At 37.9% G+C, this 11,790-nt stretch overlaps 1 protein-coding gene across 1 annotated transcript in view; it reads left to right on the forward strand.

Annotated features, from left to right (window-relative positions):
- Window positions 1–10,643, forward strand: part of LOC107595069 (immunoglobulin superfamily DCC subclass member 3-like) — an 11,398-nt gene extending 755 nt beyond the window's left edge. The window contains exon 2 of the mRNA XM_016285357.1: window positions 10,282–10,643. Coding sequence (XP_016140843.1) covers window positions 10,282–10,595 — 314 coding nt within the window. The 3' untranslated portion in view covers window positions 10,596–10,643. The remainder of the gene's footprint in view (window positions 1–10,281) is intronic.
- Window positions 10,644–11,790: the final 1,147 nt, after the last annotated feature.

Consider the following 11,790-nt stretch of genomic DNA (forward strand, 5'->3'; position numbering starts at 1 on the left):
GCACAATTGGTGGCTGACTAAATACTTTTTTTCCCCACTGTATATATATATATATATATATATATATATATATATATATATTGAGCGTTATTTCTGATATGAATTAATCATACTGTAATCTATAGAGTCAGTCAAGACATGACATTGCCCTTGATCTTTGAGAAGTGCTGTGTATAGCTACTTTGATTCATTAAATAGTAATAGTTATAGTTGTGTGTGTGTGTGTGTGTGTGTGTGTGTGTGTGTGTGTGTTATCAGAACAGCAATTTCCTACTGTGTCCATCAGTTTTCAATGTCAAATTACTGCATGCAATACTGGCAAAACATAAAAATGCAGACACACACACATAAAGTGACCAGAAAATGTTAAAAATCAAATACGAGTAAGGTGCTAGTACTTATAAAATAAAATTTGCAGTATACAATACAATAGAATACAATAAATAAAGCTATATGATAACGATTGTTAAGATGATGTGTACAGATAATGAATTAACTATATATGTAAGTATAAAGATAAAAGCTGAACCTGGGAGCTGTGCGGTTTCATATTCTCTGATTTATTATCGATGGTAGTCTTTTCTGTTATTTGATGTGAATTATATGATGATACAGACACCTCTAGCACAGGCATGTCTGTAGTTCTATTCTATTCTATTCTATTCTATTCATGACAATCACAGTTCAGGTTTTTCCACAATGTATTGTTCATTTTTAGTAGATAGAGCTTTAAGTGATAACATAAAAGGGAAGATGGTGAATTCTTACAACTTAAGTGCAGGAATATTTCCTAAACCATAGGAGCTCCTCTTCTCTCTCAGCACATAGGTGTGTTTGCATCTATTATCTGTCATAGACAGCGGGAGCTCTGATTCATTGTTTCCTTTTATTGTGTTTCCATTGAAGTGGGAACGTGAGGAAAGAACTGATGGCTGCTGCTGTCTTGAAGATTGTGTGTCAAGGCTGTCTTTCTCTTCTCCTTTAAATTTCCTTAGTTTCTTTGTCCCCCTGTAATTGTCAGTTTGTGTATGTCAGCATGTGGCCTGTTTGCTTGGGGTGCTGGGCAGATTGGATGCCTGCTTATGGAGCATGACATCTAGGGAATGTGGATTTTGTTTAGTATTCACAAAACTAATTTCACTGCCACCTAGTTTGGTCATCATACTGAATGCAAGCACCATACATGCTGAGCTGAGGTCTTGTTTTAAAATGATTAGTTTATGCTGGAGTCTTCCTTCAGGTCTTCATTGTAGGGTACCTTTACAGAGCTGCCAGTCAGCAAAAGACTTGGTGGTGACAGGAGGAACGATTAAGTTGGAATTGCATGGATTGGGTTGTTAAATTACTCAGTCTTTTTTTTCATCTCCCCAGTGGGGTTTTGGAATACATGTTTTTTATTTCCTGTTTTACCTAAAACAGGAAATAAAAAACATGTATTCCAAAACCCCACTGGCCAGTATAAAGCAGAATGTGTGAATCAAATTTTGTCCATGCATGTTGTTTGTCATTGTAAAGAAACAGCTGTGTATTACAACAAGTGTGTGCGCACTCGTTGCTCTTTGCCGTAATAATGCACAGTGAGCAGAGAGCTGTAAGATTGTGAAATATTATCACAATTTAAAATAGCTATTTTTAATATAATATACTTTAAAAATTACTAGCCCTGTTTTAAAAAAATTAATGTGTCTTTGCTGAACAAAAATATACATTTCTTTCTTTCAAAATCATGCTGACTCCAGACTTTTAAAAGGTAGTTCAGGTTGGAATTCAGAGCCAAAGTAGGAGCTGCATTGAGATCCCCACATTTCTGGGACTGAATGACAAAATCTAAAAGGGCATTAAAATATCTTTAATACTTCTTGAGTTACAGGCATGCAAACTTTGGAGAAAAAACTTGAAAACTTGCCCTTTCCCCATTTTTGAATGGTTTCCATTGGCACATAATGTAACAAAGAACAGTATGATGCTGCCACATTTCTTTAGTCATTTTGTAATTTGACAAAATGTAATTTGGCTCTTAATCTCAGGTGAAAATTGCCATTTACATCTATAAAGTAATGAATTACTCATTAAATGCCACAGTTGCATATTTACAATTATGGCTTTCACCAGTATACATGTTTGTCTTTTTTGAGAAAAAAATATTAACAAAATCAAAACTTTGAGCCAGGGACCTCTGGTTGAGTTCGCATGGAATGACCCAATTAATTTTTAAATGTTTTGCTGTGAGGTGGAAACAGATGCAACAGTATCAGCATAAATATTTCATTTGTGTGACTCTCCAGGTTGTGAGAGAATACAGTCAACAAATGAACGTGCTTTCTCAGAGAGAAAAAAATAAAAGTAAACTTATTATGGCTACATTCTCATGGGAAGGTGAAGGCAACACCATTGCAGCCACAGGCTGAGTGCATATGAAGTTTAAACTGAAGGCTTCAACATGCATCATTTATGGCTTTTGCTTGTGATATACAGTGCTGCTTGAAAGTAGTGATGCACGATATTGGACTTTTGCCTATATCCGATATGCCAACATTTTTCAACACATTTTGGCCAATAGCCGATGCCCATAATCGATATATTTCCTTTTGTTTGGTAACAACACCAAGTCTCTTCTATGCAGAGATTATAAACAAATGATTTTTAATTTTGGTTAGTTTTTACAAAAACTTACTTGTTAGAATTAAACAGCCTAAACAATTAAGTTATTTTGTAATGAGAGTACATTGAAAGCTTTGAAAATAAATGTAAATCAACTATAAATCAATCACTGCATTTGTTTTCAGACAGATGCAGTGGTAACCGTAACATTTTATTTGAAGATTTAACATTTGTAGGTTGTCTAAAGCAAAAGAGTTGCTGAAAATCTTTTAGAACTCCTTGAATTTACATTTTCATAATTTGAATTTACGTTGTCATCATTTGAAAAAAATATATTACACATTAAAGGGTTAGTTCACCCAAAAATGAAAATTAGTCCATAAATTACCCTCAAGTCATCCTAGGTGAATATGACTTTCTTCTTTCAGACGAATCCAGTCGGAGTTATATTAAAAATTGTCTTTGATCATTCAAGCTGTTTCATGGCACTCAGCGGGTGTTGCATGCATCAGTCCAAAAGAAGTTCAATAAAAAGCACGTCTTACACGTCTTGCTTTTGGAGTGATCTTTGTTGGTCGACCACTCCTGGGGAGGGTAACAGTGTTCTTGACTTTCCTCCATTTGTACACAATCTGTCTGACTGTGGATTTGTGGAGTCCAAACTTTTTAGAGATGGTTTTGTAACATTTTCTAGCCTGATGAGCAACAGCAACTCTTTTTCTGAGGTCCTAGGAGATCTCCTTTGTTCGTGCCATGATTCACTTGCACAAACATGACCAAACTTTGATTGATCCCTGTTCTTTAAATAAAACAGAGCACACACTAACACACAATCATCTCATTGATTGAAAACACCTGAACAGATAGACTCTAATTTCACCTTCAAATTAACTGCTAATCCCTGAGATTCACATACTTTTGCCATTCACAGAAATGTAATATTGTCATTTCATATCATTTTCCTGAATAAATAAATGACAAAGAAAATGTTTGACTGGGTTCTCTTTGTCTGCTTTCAGGACTTGTGTGAAAATCTGATTATGTTTTGAGTCATAGTCATAGTTATGCATAAATATAGAAAATGCTAAAGGGTTCACAAACTTTCAAGCAGCACTGTATGCCTGAATATATAGGCCGGTGGATTCGACGAAGGAGCGTCCGGAGGGCTTGCGGCAACCACATGTGACGACCCGGGGGTGGACTCCGCTTCGTCACGGTGAAAGCCGATCCGGTGATCCACAGCGCAAAGTTGATCAGCTCCAGGCATGACGAAGCCATATCGTCCTCCACTTTCACAACGAAACACAGCGCCTTCACAACATGGCGGCGGCAACAACAATACTACAGCGAGAATAAAAGTTACGCCGCCTTTCTTTGCGTGAACATTTAGGCGGCATTATGCAAATCTTCCCACATAGTGATGTAGATATGTGGGGGCGTGTTAGAATGAGCCGTTTTAGGTAGGTGTGGCTGACTCTTAACTTTTATAAAGAATATCTCTTTGGATTTGAGACTTTAGTCTTTGCAACTTTACAGATCTTCTTTATGCACCAAGAGCTTGTAACACTCCAAAGAGAAAGGACAAATTTTAATCGCATCATATGACCCCTTTAATTCACAGCTACAGTACAGGTCATGCCAAATCAGTGATATTTAGAGTGAGAGGCAAATGTCTATTGAGAGTGGGATTATCCTTTACAAATGAAACTGGATTGTTCATGGTCTGTGCATGCGTGCTTTAATTCACTGCGTGACTGGTGTGATATTTCGCCAACTCAAGGTCACAGAGGACTTAAGAATTGGGATTTTGCATTTAGTTATAATCACATTTATCCAGAGCAGGATGCTGAAATTTTTAAGACTTGATTGCCTCATTCACTGGAATAAGACCCATTCAATATTTGTTCTTCCTGGCCTTGGTTTAAATGTCTAAAATTCAGTGGTACAAAAATACAAATTATGATTTAAAGGAAGAAATGAAGTTTCTCCTCCAAATGTGTTGCTCATTTGTTTGTATGCAAATTCTAATTTAACATGTGGAAATCAAAAATTGATTAAATTATGATCTGTTCAAGGCAAGCTGTCACATGACTAGAAGATTTGGACTACAGTGGAATGCAAGTCTATAGACTGTACTTTCTTGGTATTTTATGCCAATTTATTTTGAATGCTGCAGGAAGGCTGCAGGTACTTCATGTGTTGTGTGAAAAAGAACAGCTTGAACATTCTGAACTAAATAACTTCTTTTGTGTTTCATAGAAAAAGAAAAATCATATGGGTTTCAGGCGAGCAGAGGGTGATAAATCCTGTCATCCTGCAGTGAACTATCCTTTTAAAATGTCTCTTCTACGGATTTCTTTCTTCCTTCTGGCTGATAAATGTAGGCTTCTGAGGGGTGGAGAGAATAGTGATTGAGGCTGATGTGGTGTGGCATGTTGTTTTGAGTGTCAGTGGTAAACCCATGTGTGAGCATCACTCAAAGGCACTCTGTATGCGTCTTCCTGGCAGGCTGCTGGACTCCCGCTGAGCTAATCCTGAACTCCAGGGTGCTCTAGCAGAGCTTAAACCCTAAACACTTCTCGAAAGAGGAGTGGCTGCAATCAGCCTTCGTCGTGACTCTTTTCATTATCTTTCTTTCTTTCCTTTTAATATTGCTAATTTCTTATTTTATCTCGTAACTTCTTCACCTTGCTTTTTCTTGAATCTGCTTCATTTTCCTTTTGACTGATGCCTTATCTGAGTTCAAGAAGCCTCCTAAAAATCTCTAATTGAACTGCATGGGCTTACTGCTGCTGATGTGGCCTCCCTTTCTCTCTCGCTTAGCTTGATTGAACGTTTGAGCTTAACAGAAGCATGAACATTCAGGGATAAAATAGAGAGAGCGGTGCATATAGCAATGAGCAGGGTCCAAGGTAAATAGAGAAAAAACACACATAAGTGACATCAAGGTTTGGAGAATGGCAATGTTAATGTAGTAGTTTAATGTTTATATTTATTTGTTTGGCAAAAGCAAAAAAGTTGTATAGCGATGAATTGTTATCAGGATTACTTTCACATGATTTTGCTTAGGGATGTTCATTTCAGTTATTTTTCCTAACCTACAACCGACGCTCGTTAACAGTTTATTAACCGTTAACCGACAAGATTATTCTAAATTCGAATTGAATTAAATTAGAAATGATAAGTGCCTGTGACCCGTTAAAAATACTAACATTTGTTTCCCGGGGATTCATTTTACATGCGCAAAAAGCAGCAAACAACAGAACATGAGGATTCACATGGTCCTATCATAGCCTATCACATTAGGCACCTGCAACGCTTCTGCCAGCGGAGAAAAACATAATAAATATATATATAATGAATAAATAGGCCTATACGAGAAACATATTTTTACTTAAATAATAAATTAAGAAAATGAAAGAAAAACTGTCCAACAAGTAGCCTAGTAGGCTATGCAGAGTTTCGGTTCATTTTTGTGTTGCGCGAAAGGAAACAGATGACAGAAAGCGGCATCCTATTTTTCTTTAGGCTTATTTTACAAAAGCACAAAGATTTGTTTTTATTGTGAATGTACACAAATAAAGGCAAACCTTTTACAATTCCAATTATCTTTGACTAAAAGGAGTAGTTGCTTCCACTGTTAGAAGGAAAAAATTCAAGTGATTGCGCCGGCGCCGCATGCGCGTACACAGTTAAGCATTGCTGCCTTGCCAATGCAGCCTGTTCATTATCATAATAAAATACAGTCACTCAAACATATGGAAAAAAAAACTATGTCGTAAAATCTGTGCCGTTAAGTGTTATCACCGCACTGCCGTGATGTTATGCAAAACATTTTGTTTTACGTGGATATTGGAACGCGAGTGAAACAGGCTACATAATAAATAATAATTTGCCATTCAAATACAGCGCGAATAAAGAAACATTTGATTTTGTGTGGAATGAGAGACGCAATGTTGGTTTCAGAAAGCACCATGACATCAGGCCACCCTACACTTTTTAAATGATATATAGCCTATATAAATTATTGTAGTTTGGGGAATTCTAGTTATAAGTTATACATAAGTGACATTGACATCAAAGCTTGAAAAGATGTAAACGTTATGCTCTACAACCCTGGTGTTTTATCATCTAAGAAAAGAGACGATTTGAACACTGATACAGCAAAGAATCTAGTGAGAATTTTTCAGTTGCTCTGGGGACGTGTGTGTGCGATCCTGAGAATGATGCCCTGCTGGTGCTGCAATAAAACCTTGTAAGAAGTCAAAGAAAACTCTGTCCATTAATAAAGCAGGATAATTGACAGATGAACATGATTCTTGCTTCACAAATGGAGGAGGAACAAAAGAGAAACTTGGAGAGGAACAGCAGTGAGATAAGAAAGACATGGAGAGATAACTCAAGCCCCTTAGACCACTTTAGTGACATAATGAGAGCCTGCTTTTCTGTCTTTCTCTCCCTCTTCTTTTATTTGTCATGTGATCTGCAGGGACGGGTGAGTCAATGCATTCCATGGCTGTACATAAAGGGGGTATATTTTCGGGCTGCAATTTGAGCGATGATGCCAGAGTTGGTCTCTAGCTGCACCCTCGTGCTCCCCACCCGCCGAACTTCAGATGGATTCCTGAGCCGCAGGCAGAGGCAGCTACTGCTTAGCCCACCAGTGACTGAAACCTGATACCTTCAGTGCAGAGCACAAGAGAGTCCGCTAAGCTCTCCTTTTTTATCACGTTAGGGCAGGCTGCTATTTATTGTCATCGGTGTGGGTGTCAGTAGTTTTGCTGGAGGACATTGTTATTAAAAGGGTATGTGATGTGTGTTGGTGTGAAGTTTTTTTTTTTTTTTTAATCTATTTTGTAAATGCAGACTTCATAAAAATATGTTAGATAACAGGAACTTTTCTTTAAATAGGATATTCTTCTCTCTTCTTTCCTCTTTCTCTCCATATATCCTTCATGTCTCTTCAGCTATCGTACCTCCCCTGCCGAAAATACTGTCTTAAGGTTTTGATATACTTACATGAAGTTCTTTTTAGTTCTTCGCTTTGGGATAAAAAGTTTGAAATGCCTAAGCAGCAGTATTCTGTTAGTGAGCATCTCAACAATAAAATATATCAGGGCCTATCATGTTGCTTACTGCTGATTTGGGTCTGGTCTAGCTGATGAACTAGCAAAACTTAGCTGGGGAAGTTGGTCCACCATTGTCTTGCTGCAGAAGCTAGTTTCCTAGGTAGTGTAAGCTAATTTACCCGCCAGAACAGAACATATGCTGGTGAGTAGCCAAGCAGGGGCTGAGTGTGGCTGAGCTCAGAAATAATTAACTAGCTTCAAAAGGTCAACAAAAGTTGTGGTGGTGTTTATTTTGCCTACGGCCTGAGACTGTAGGATAGGCTGCAGCATTCCGCGACCCCACCCACCCAAATACGACAAGTGGCTTGGAAAATAATTGTAAGGATGGACAAATTTCACAGGTCTTTTTTAACAGTACACCATCTTTACAAACAAACATGCACACATATGCCAGTGAATTGCTTAAAGCAAAAAGACATTTAAGATTTCACTAAACTGCTGATGTATACTATCAATCAAATTCACTGCAGTTTCATTGCACTGAGCCATGTGCCGATTGGCCATCGGGAGAACCGGGAGAATTCCCGGTGGCCTGGCAACCGATTTGGCCCGCTGCCCTGTTTTCATATATATATATATATATATATATATATACTGTATAATTCCCTGCCGAATGTACTAAAGCGATTATTTCCGAATTCGCCATTAGATAAAAAATATCCAATAAATCACCAAATAGTAGTCGTGACTGGCAACGCTATGCTTCTGCCAAATGGTTTTGATCAGAGTGATCAATGTGAGAGACTTGAGAATGGAGTGGAAGCGCCCAGGTGGAGCAGAGAGGCAAAACTGCTGACCTGTTCAGGTGCAGGTCAGTTTCATCTGTTAATAGGATATTGTAGTTTTGTCTTTCTTTACTTATTCAGGCATTAAACTGCTAGCACCTTTTAGCAGTAGCAACCCATTTCTCATCACTCAAAACACTGTCTGCTAAAGGACATCATTATTATCAATCATAATGTTACAGAAGTAATTTAGCAGACAAATATTCACATCGTTTATAATAGGTTTAGAAGGAGCTAGGGCAGACAACAACACAACCATTACAAAAATTGGTTACTTTTACTTTAAACAATGGTTAATTTTCGTATGGGAAAAAATATGACTCATTATAATGCAATGACATCAGTATTAGGATTTTACTATAAAGATATTATAATGATGTAATTGTTATTGTAATTTGACATTTAGGCAATTTAGAAAATATCAGGAGAAATGAAGAGACTGAAACAGGGGCGGTTCTAGTATTTCATCCACAGGGGGCTGAGCCCTCAGACAGACTATTAGATACAAAGATTCAAATTACCTAAACTTAACAGTGCTTATGAAAACTCTATTACTCTATGAAGTAAATATACACAAAGCTACAGAAGTTACTTAGTTAAGAAAAGAGCAGTGAGTGATTGTCTATTTTTCTTTTGTTGTTTGATTAACATTAACATAAGAAATGTGTATTGACATACATCCAAAATTTTCTGAACTGTTTACGTTTACTTAAGACGTTACCGACTGTGTTTACTTGGACACTGGTCAAGACAGCAATTCTGACATAATTTTGTATGTATTTGCTCAAGAAGACATGAACTCGTTACTTGCGTGCATTTTGTGTGTGTGTGTGTGTGTGTGTGCGTGCTTCACGTGTGTGCGTGCACAGAAACGTGCGAGTACCGCATTGAGATCTCTTTCGCGCTGTCTTGGGCTTGAATGGCTTAAATCACTTCAATGTTTAAACTGACAAGACTTGAAACATGTGAGAATGATGAACCTTCTTGAGGAAACTTCACTGGACCAATCATTCAGAAAGCTGATTATAGTTTTAAGGGGGCTGAGACAACAGATAGGGGGGCTGAAGACCACGTAAATAAGGTCTAGAACCACCCCTGGACTGAAAAGGAAAATGGGAGTGAAGGTGCCGTTCAGGAGAGAACTTTTAATTATTTTGCATGTCCCCAGCCTAAGGATTTTTAAAAAATGTATGTGATGGCCATACAAATTAAAAAAAAAATTTTTAGGGTGTATGGGATGGCCTGGATGAGTGTGAGATTTCCCGGCCTGAAATGTTGTCCCAGTCTGTCCGTGCACTGAGCCATTCTTCCCATTCACTATACTGTATGAGATATCTGCTATGTGGATTCATTGATTCATACAGTACTTGGTCATTTTGGGATTGACATCAGTAGCAGTAACAGAAATCTTCCTCCCTCATCTATCTGTTCCTGAATAGCAGCTTTCATAATAGAAAAGGGTAATAGAAATGTAATACTTTTATTCATCAAGGACGCATTCAATTGTTTAAAAGTGGCAAAGACTTTCACATTGTTACAAAAATATATGTTATTATTTTGAAATTTCTGTTCATCCAAAAAGGAAATTGAAAAATTCAAAGAAATATTAAGCAGCGTAACACAGGATTTGATTCCTTTGGTTTAAGTTGCATTATATTGTAAATCTCTAAGCAAATTCCTCTGAGTAAAGCCTTTAGTTTTTATCATCTCTATAATGCAGTTTTTAATCTTTGTGTATTTTTCGTGTGTGTGTTTTTATCTACTAGGTATGACATGTGGGGGCGAGCTGTCATTCACCCTGGAGCCCAGTGACATTATTGCTGTTCAGGAACAACCTCTGATGCTGCACTGTCAGGTGGAGGGGATCCCACCCATCACCACACAGTGGAGGCGCAACGGAGCTCTGATAGTGGAGGACCAAAACTATGTCATGTTTGCTAATGGCTCGCTTCTGATTGGTCACTTCCAGAAGACCAAGTCTGATGGCTCATCTGATGAGGGAGACTATGAGTGCATAGCCCAAAATTTCTTTGGGTTGGTCTTGAGCCGCAAAGCCAGAGTTCAGGCTGCTAGTAAGTAGCATTTCAATGCGTTTTAATTCTGAGAAAAAAACCTTGCTCAGTTCATACTCCACTAATCCCACCTGTTCATTTTTTCAAAGGCTTTTTAATGGTGAATTTAATGGCTTTTACAGCTACAGTTACATAACAACACTTAATATTATAATAATTGTAATAAATAACATCATAATAAAGAAGTAATATCATAAGAAAAAAATAAAACTTGCAGCTTTTTCTGTAACTCAAAAATCAGATGGTGTTAACATTACCATCTTAACACTTTCCATCAAGGAAAGTCCAAGGACAAAATATTATTATATTACATGACATTGTATTATATTATGTTAGTATAAATTTGTTGTGTTGGTGTAAAAAACATTTCAAGTTAAAGTATTATTGGTGTCGTTGTTTCACCCTTGGATGAGTCTCCATCTCAAATGGGCCACCCCAGTGAAAAATGTCTAGATACGCCACTGCCAGCAGATATTGGTGCTGTTAGATTGTCCCGAGAAGCTAAAGTGAGTTTGATAGAAGCCACTGCCAGCTCATTTGCAGTGCGCTTTGGGTCTTTCACAGAGCGTACCGTGTTCGAGCACGGCGTGGCGTAGACTCAGGCTACATTAACTTTGGATGAACTGAACACGAGGGACACAGGGGGCTGGGACAGGCCATTTGATATATGGACAATGGACTCCTTCTATTTCTGAAGATAAATTGGCTTGTAGGATCCAGTCTGCCTTTTGTGCGCTGCTGTGGCACTCCCGGTCGTGCTTGTGTTGTGATTTATATTACTAAATCTCTGGCTCTTCTATTGAACTTAACTATTAAACCCGGCCATGCTGTGTGCTTTCCGCGCCGCTTTTGTCGGCATCACAATAATCTGGAGTGCTGTTAGTTGTCCACTTGCTGGTCACAGGCACCAAGGCTAAAGTTGCTTTTCTAGTCGTCCATACCCACCGTGGCCCCGTATGAATCGGGCCTTGTTTCCGTCCAGTGCTGAAACTTTGTTACTGTATTGTGCTTATGATTGGATTTTCATAAACTCAGCATGTGTTTATGGCAACTAAAGATGACTTATTATCATTTGTCCGCTCTCATGCTGTCCAAAATGTGATTGATCTTTTCATACAGATGCTGGCTAAATATAAAGGGCATAAGAAGAATGAAAACAGAGAAGGGCCTTATGGAGAGTTCTTTATGTTCTCTTTAGTGGTT

This window comes from Sinocyclocheilus grahami, unplaced genomic scaffold (genome assembly GCF_001515645.1).
Source record: "Sinocyclocheilus grahami isolate Dianchi unplaced genomic scaffold, SAMN03320097.WGS_v1.1 scaffold196.1, whole genome shotgun sequence".
NCBI lineage: Eukaryota > Metazoa > Chordata > Actinopteri > Cypriniformes > Cyprinidae > Sinocyclocheilus > Sinocyclocheilus grahami.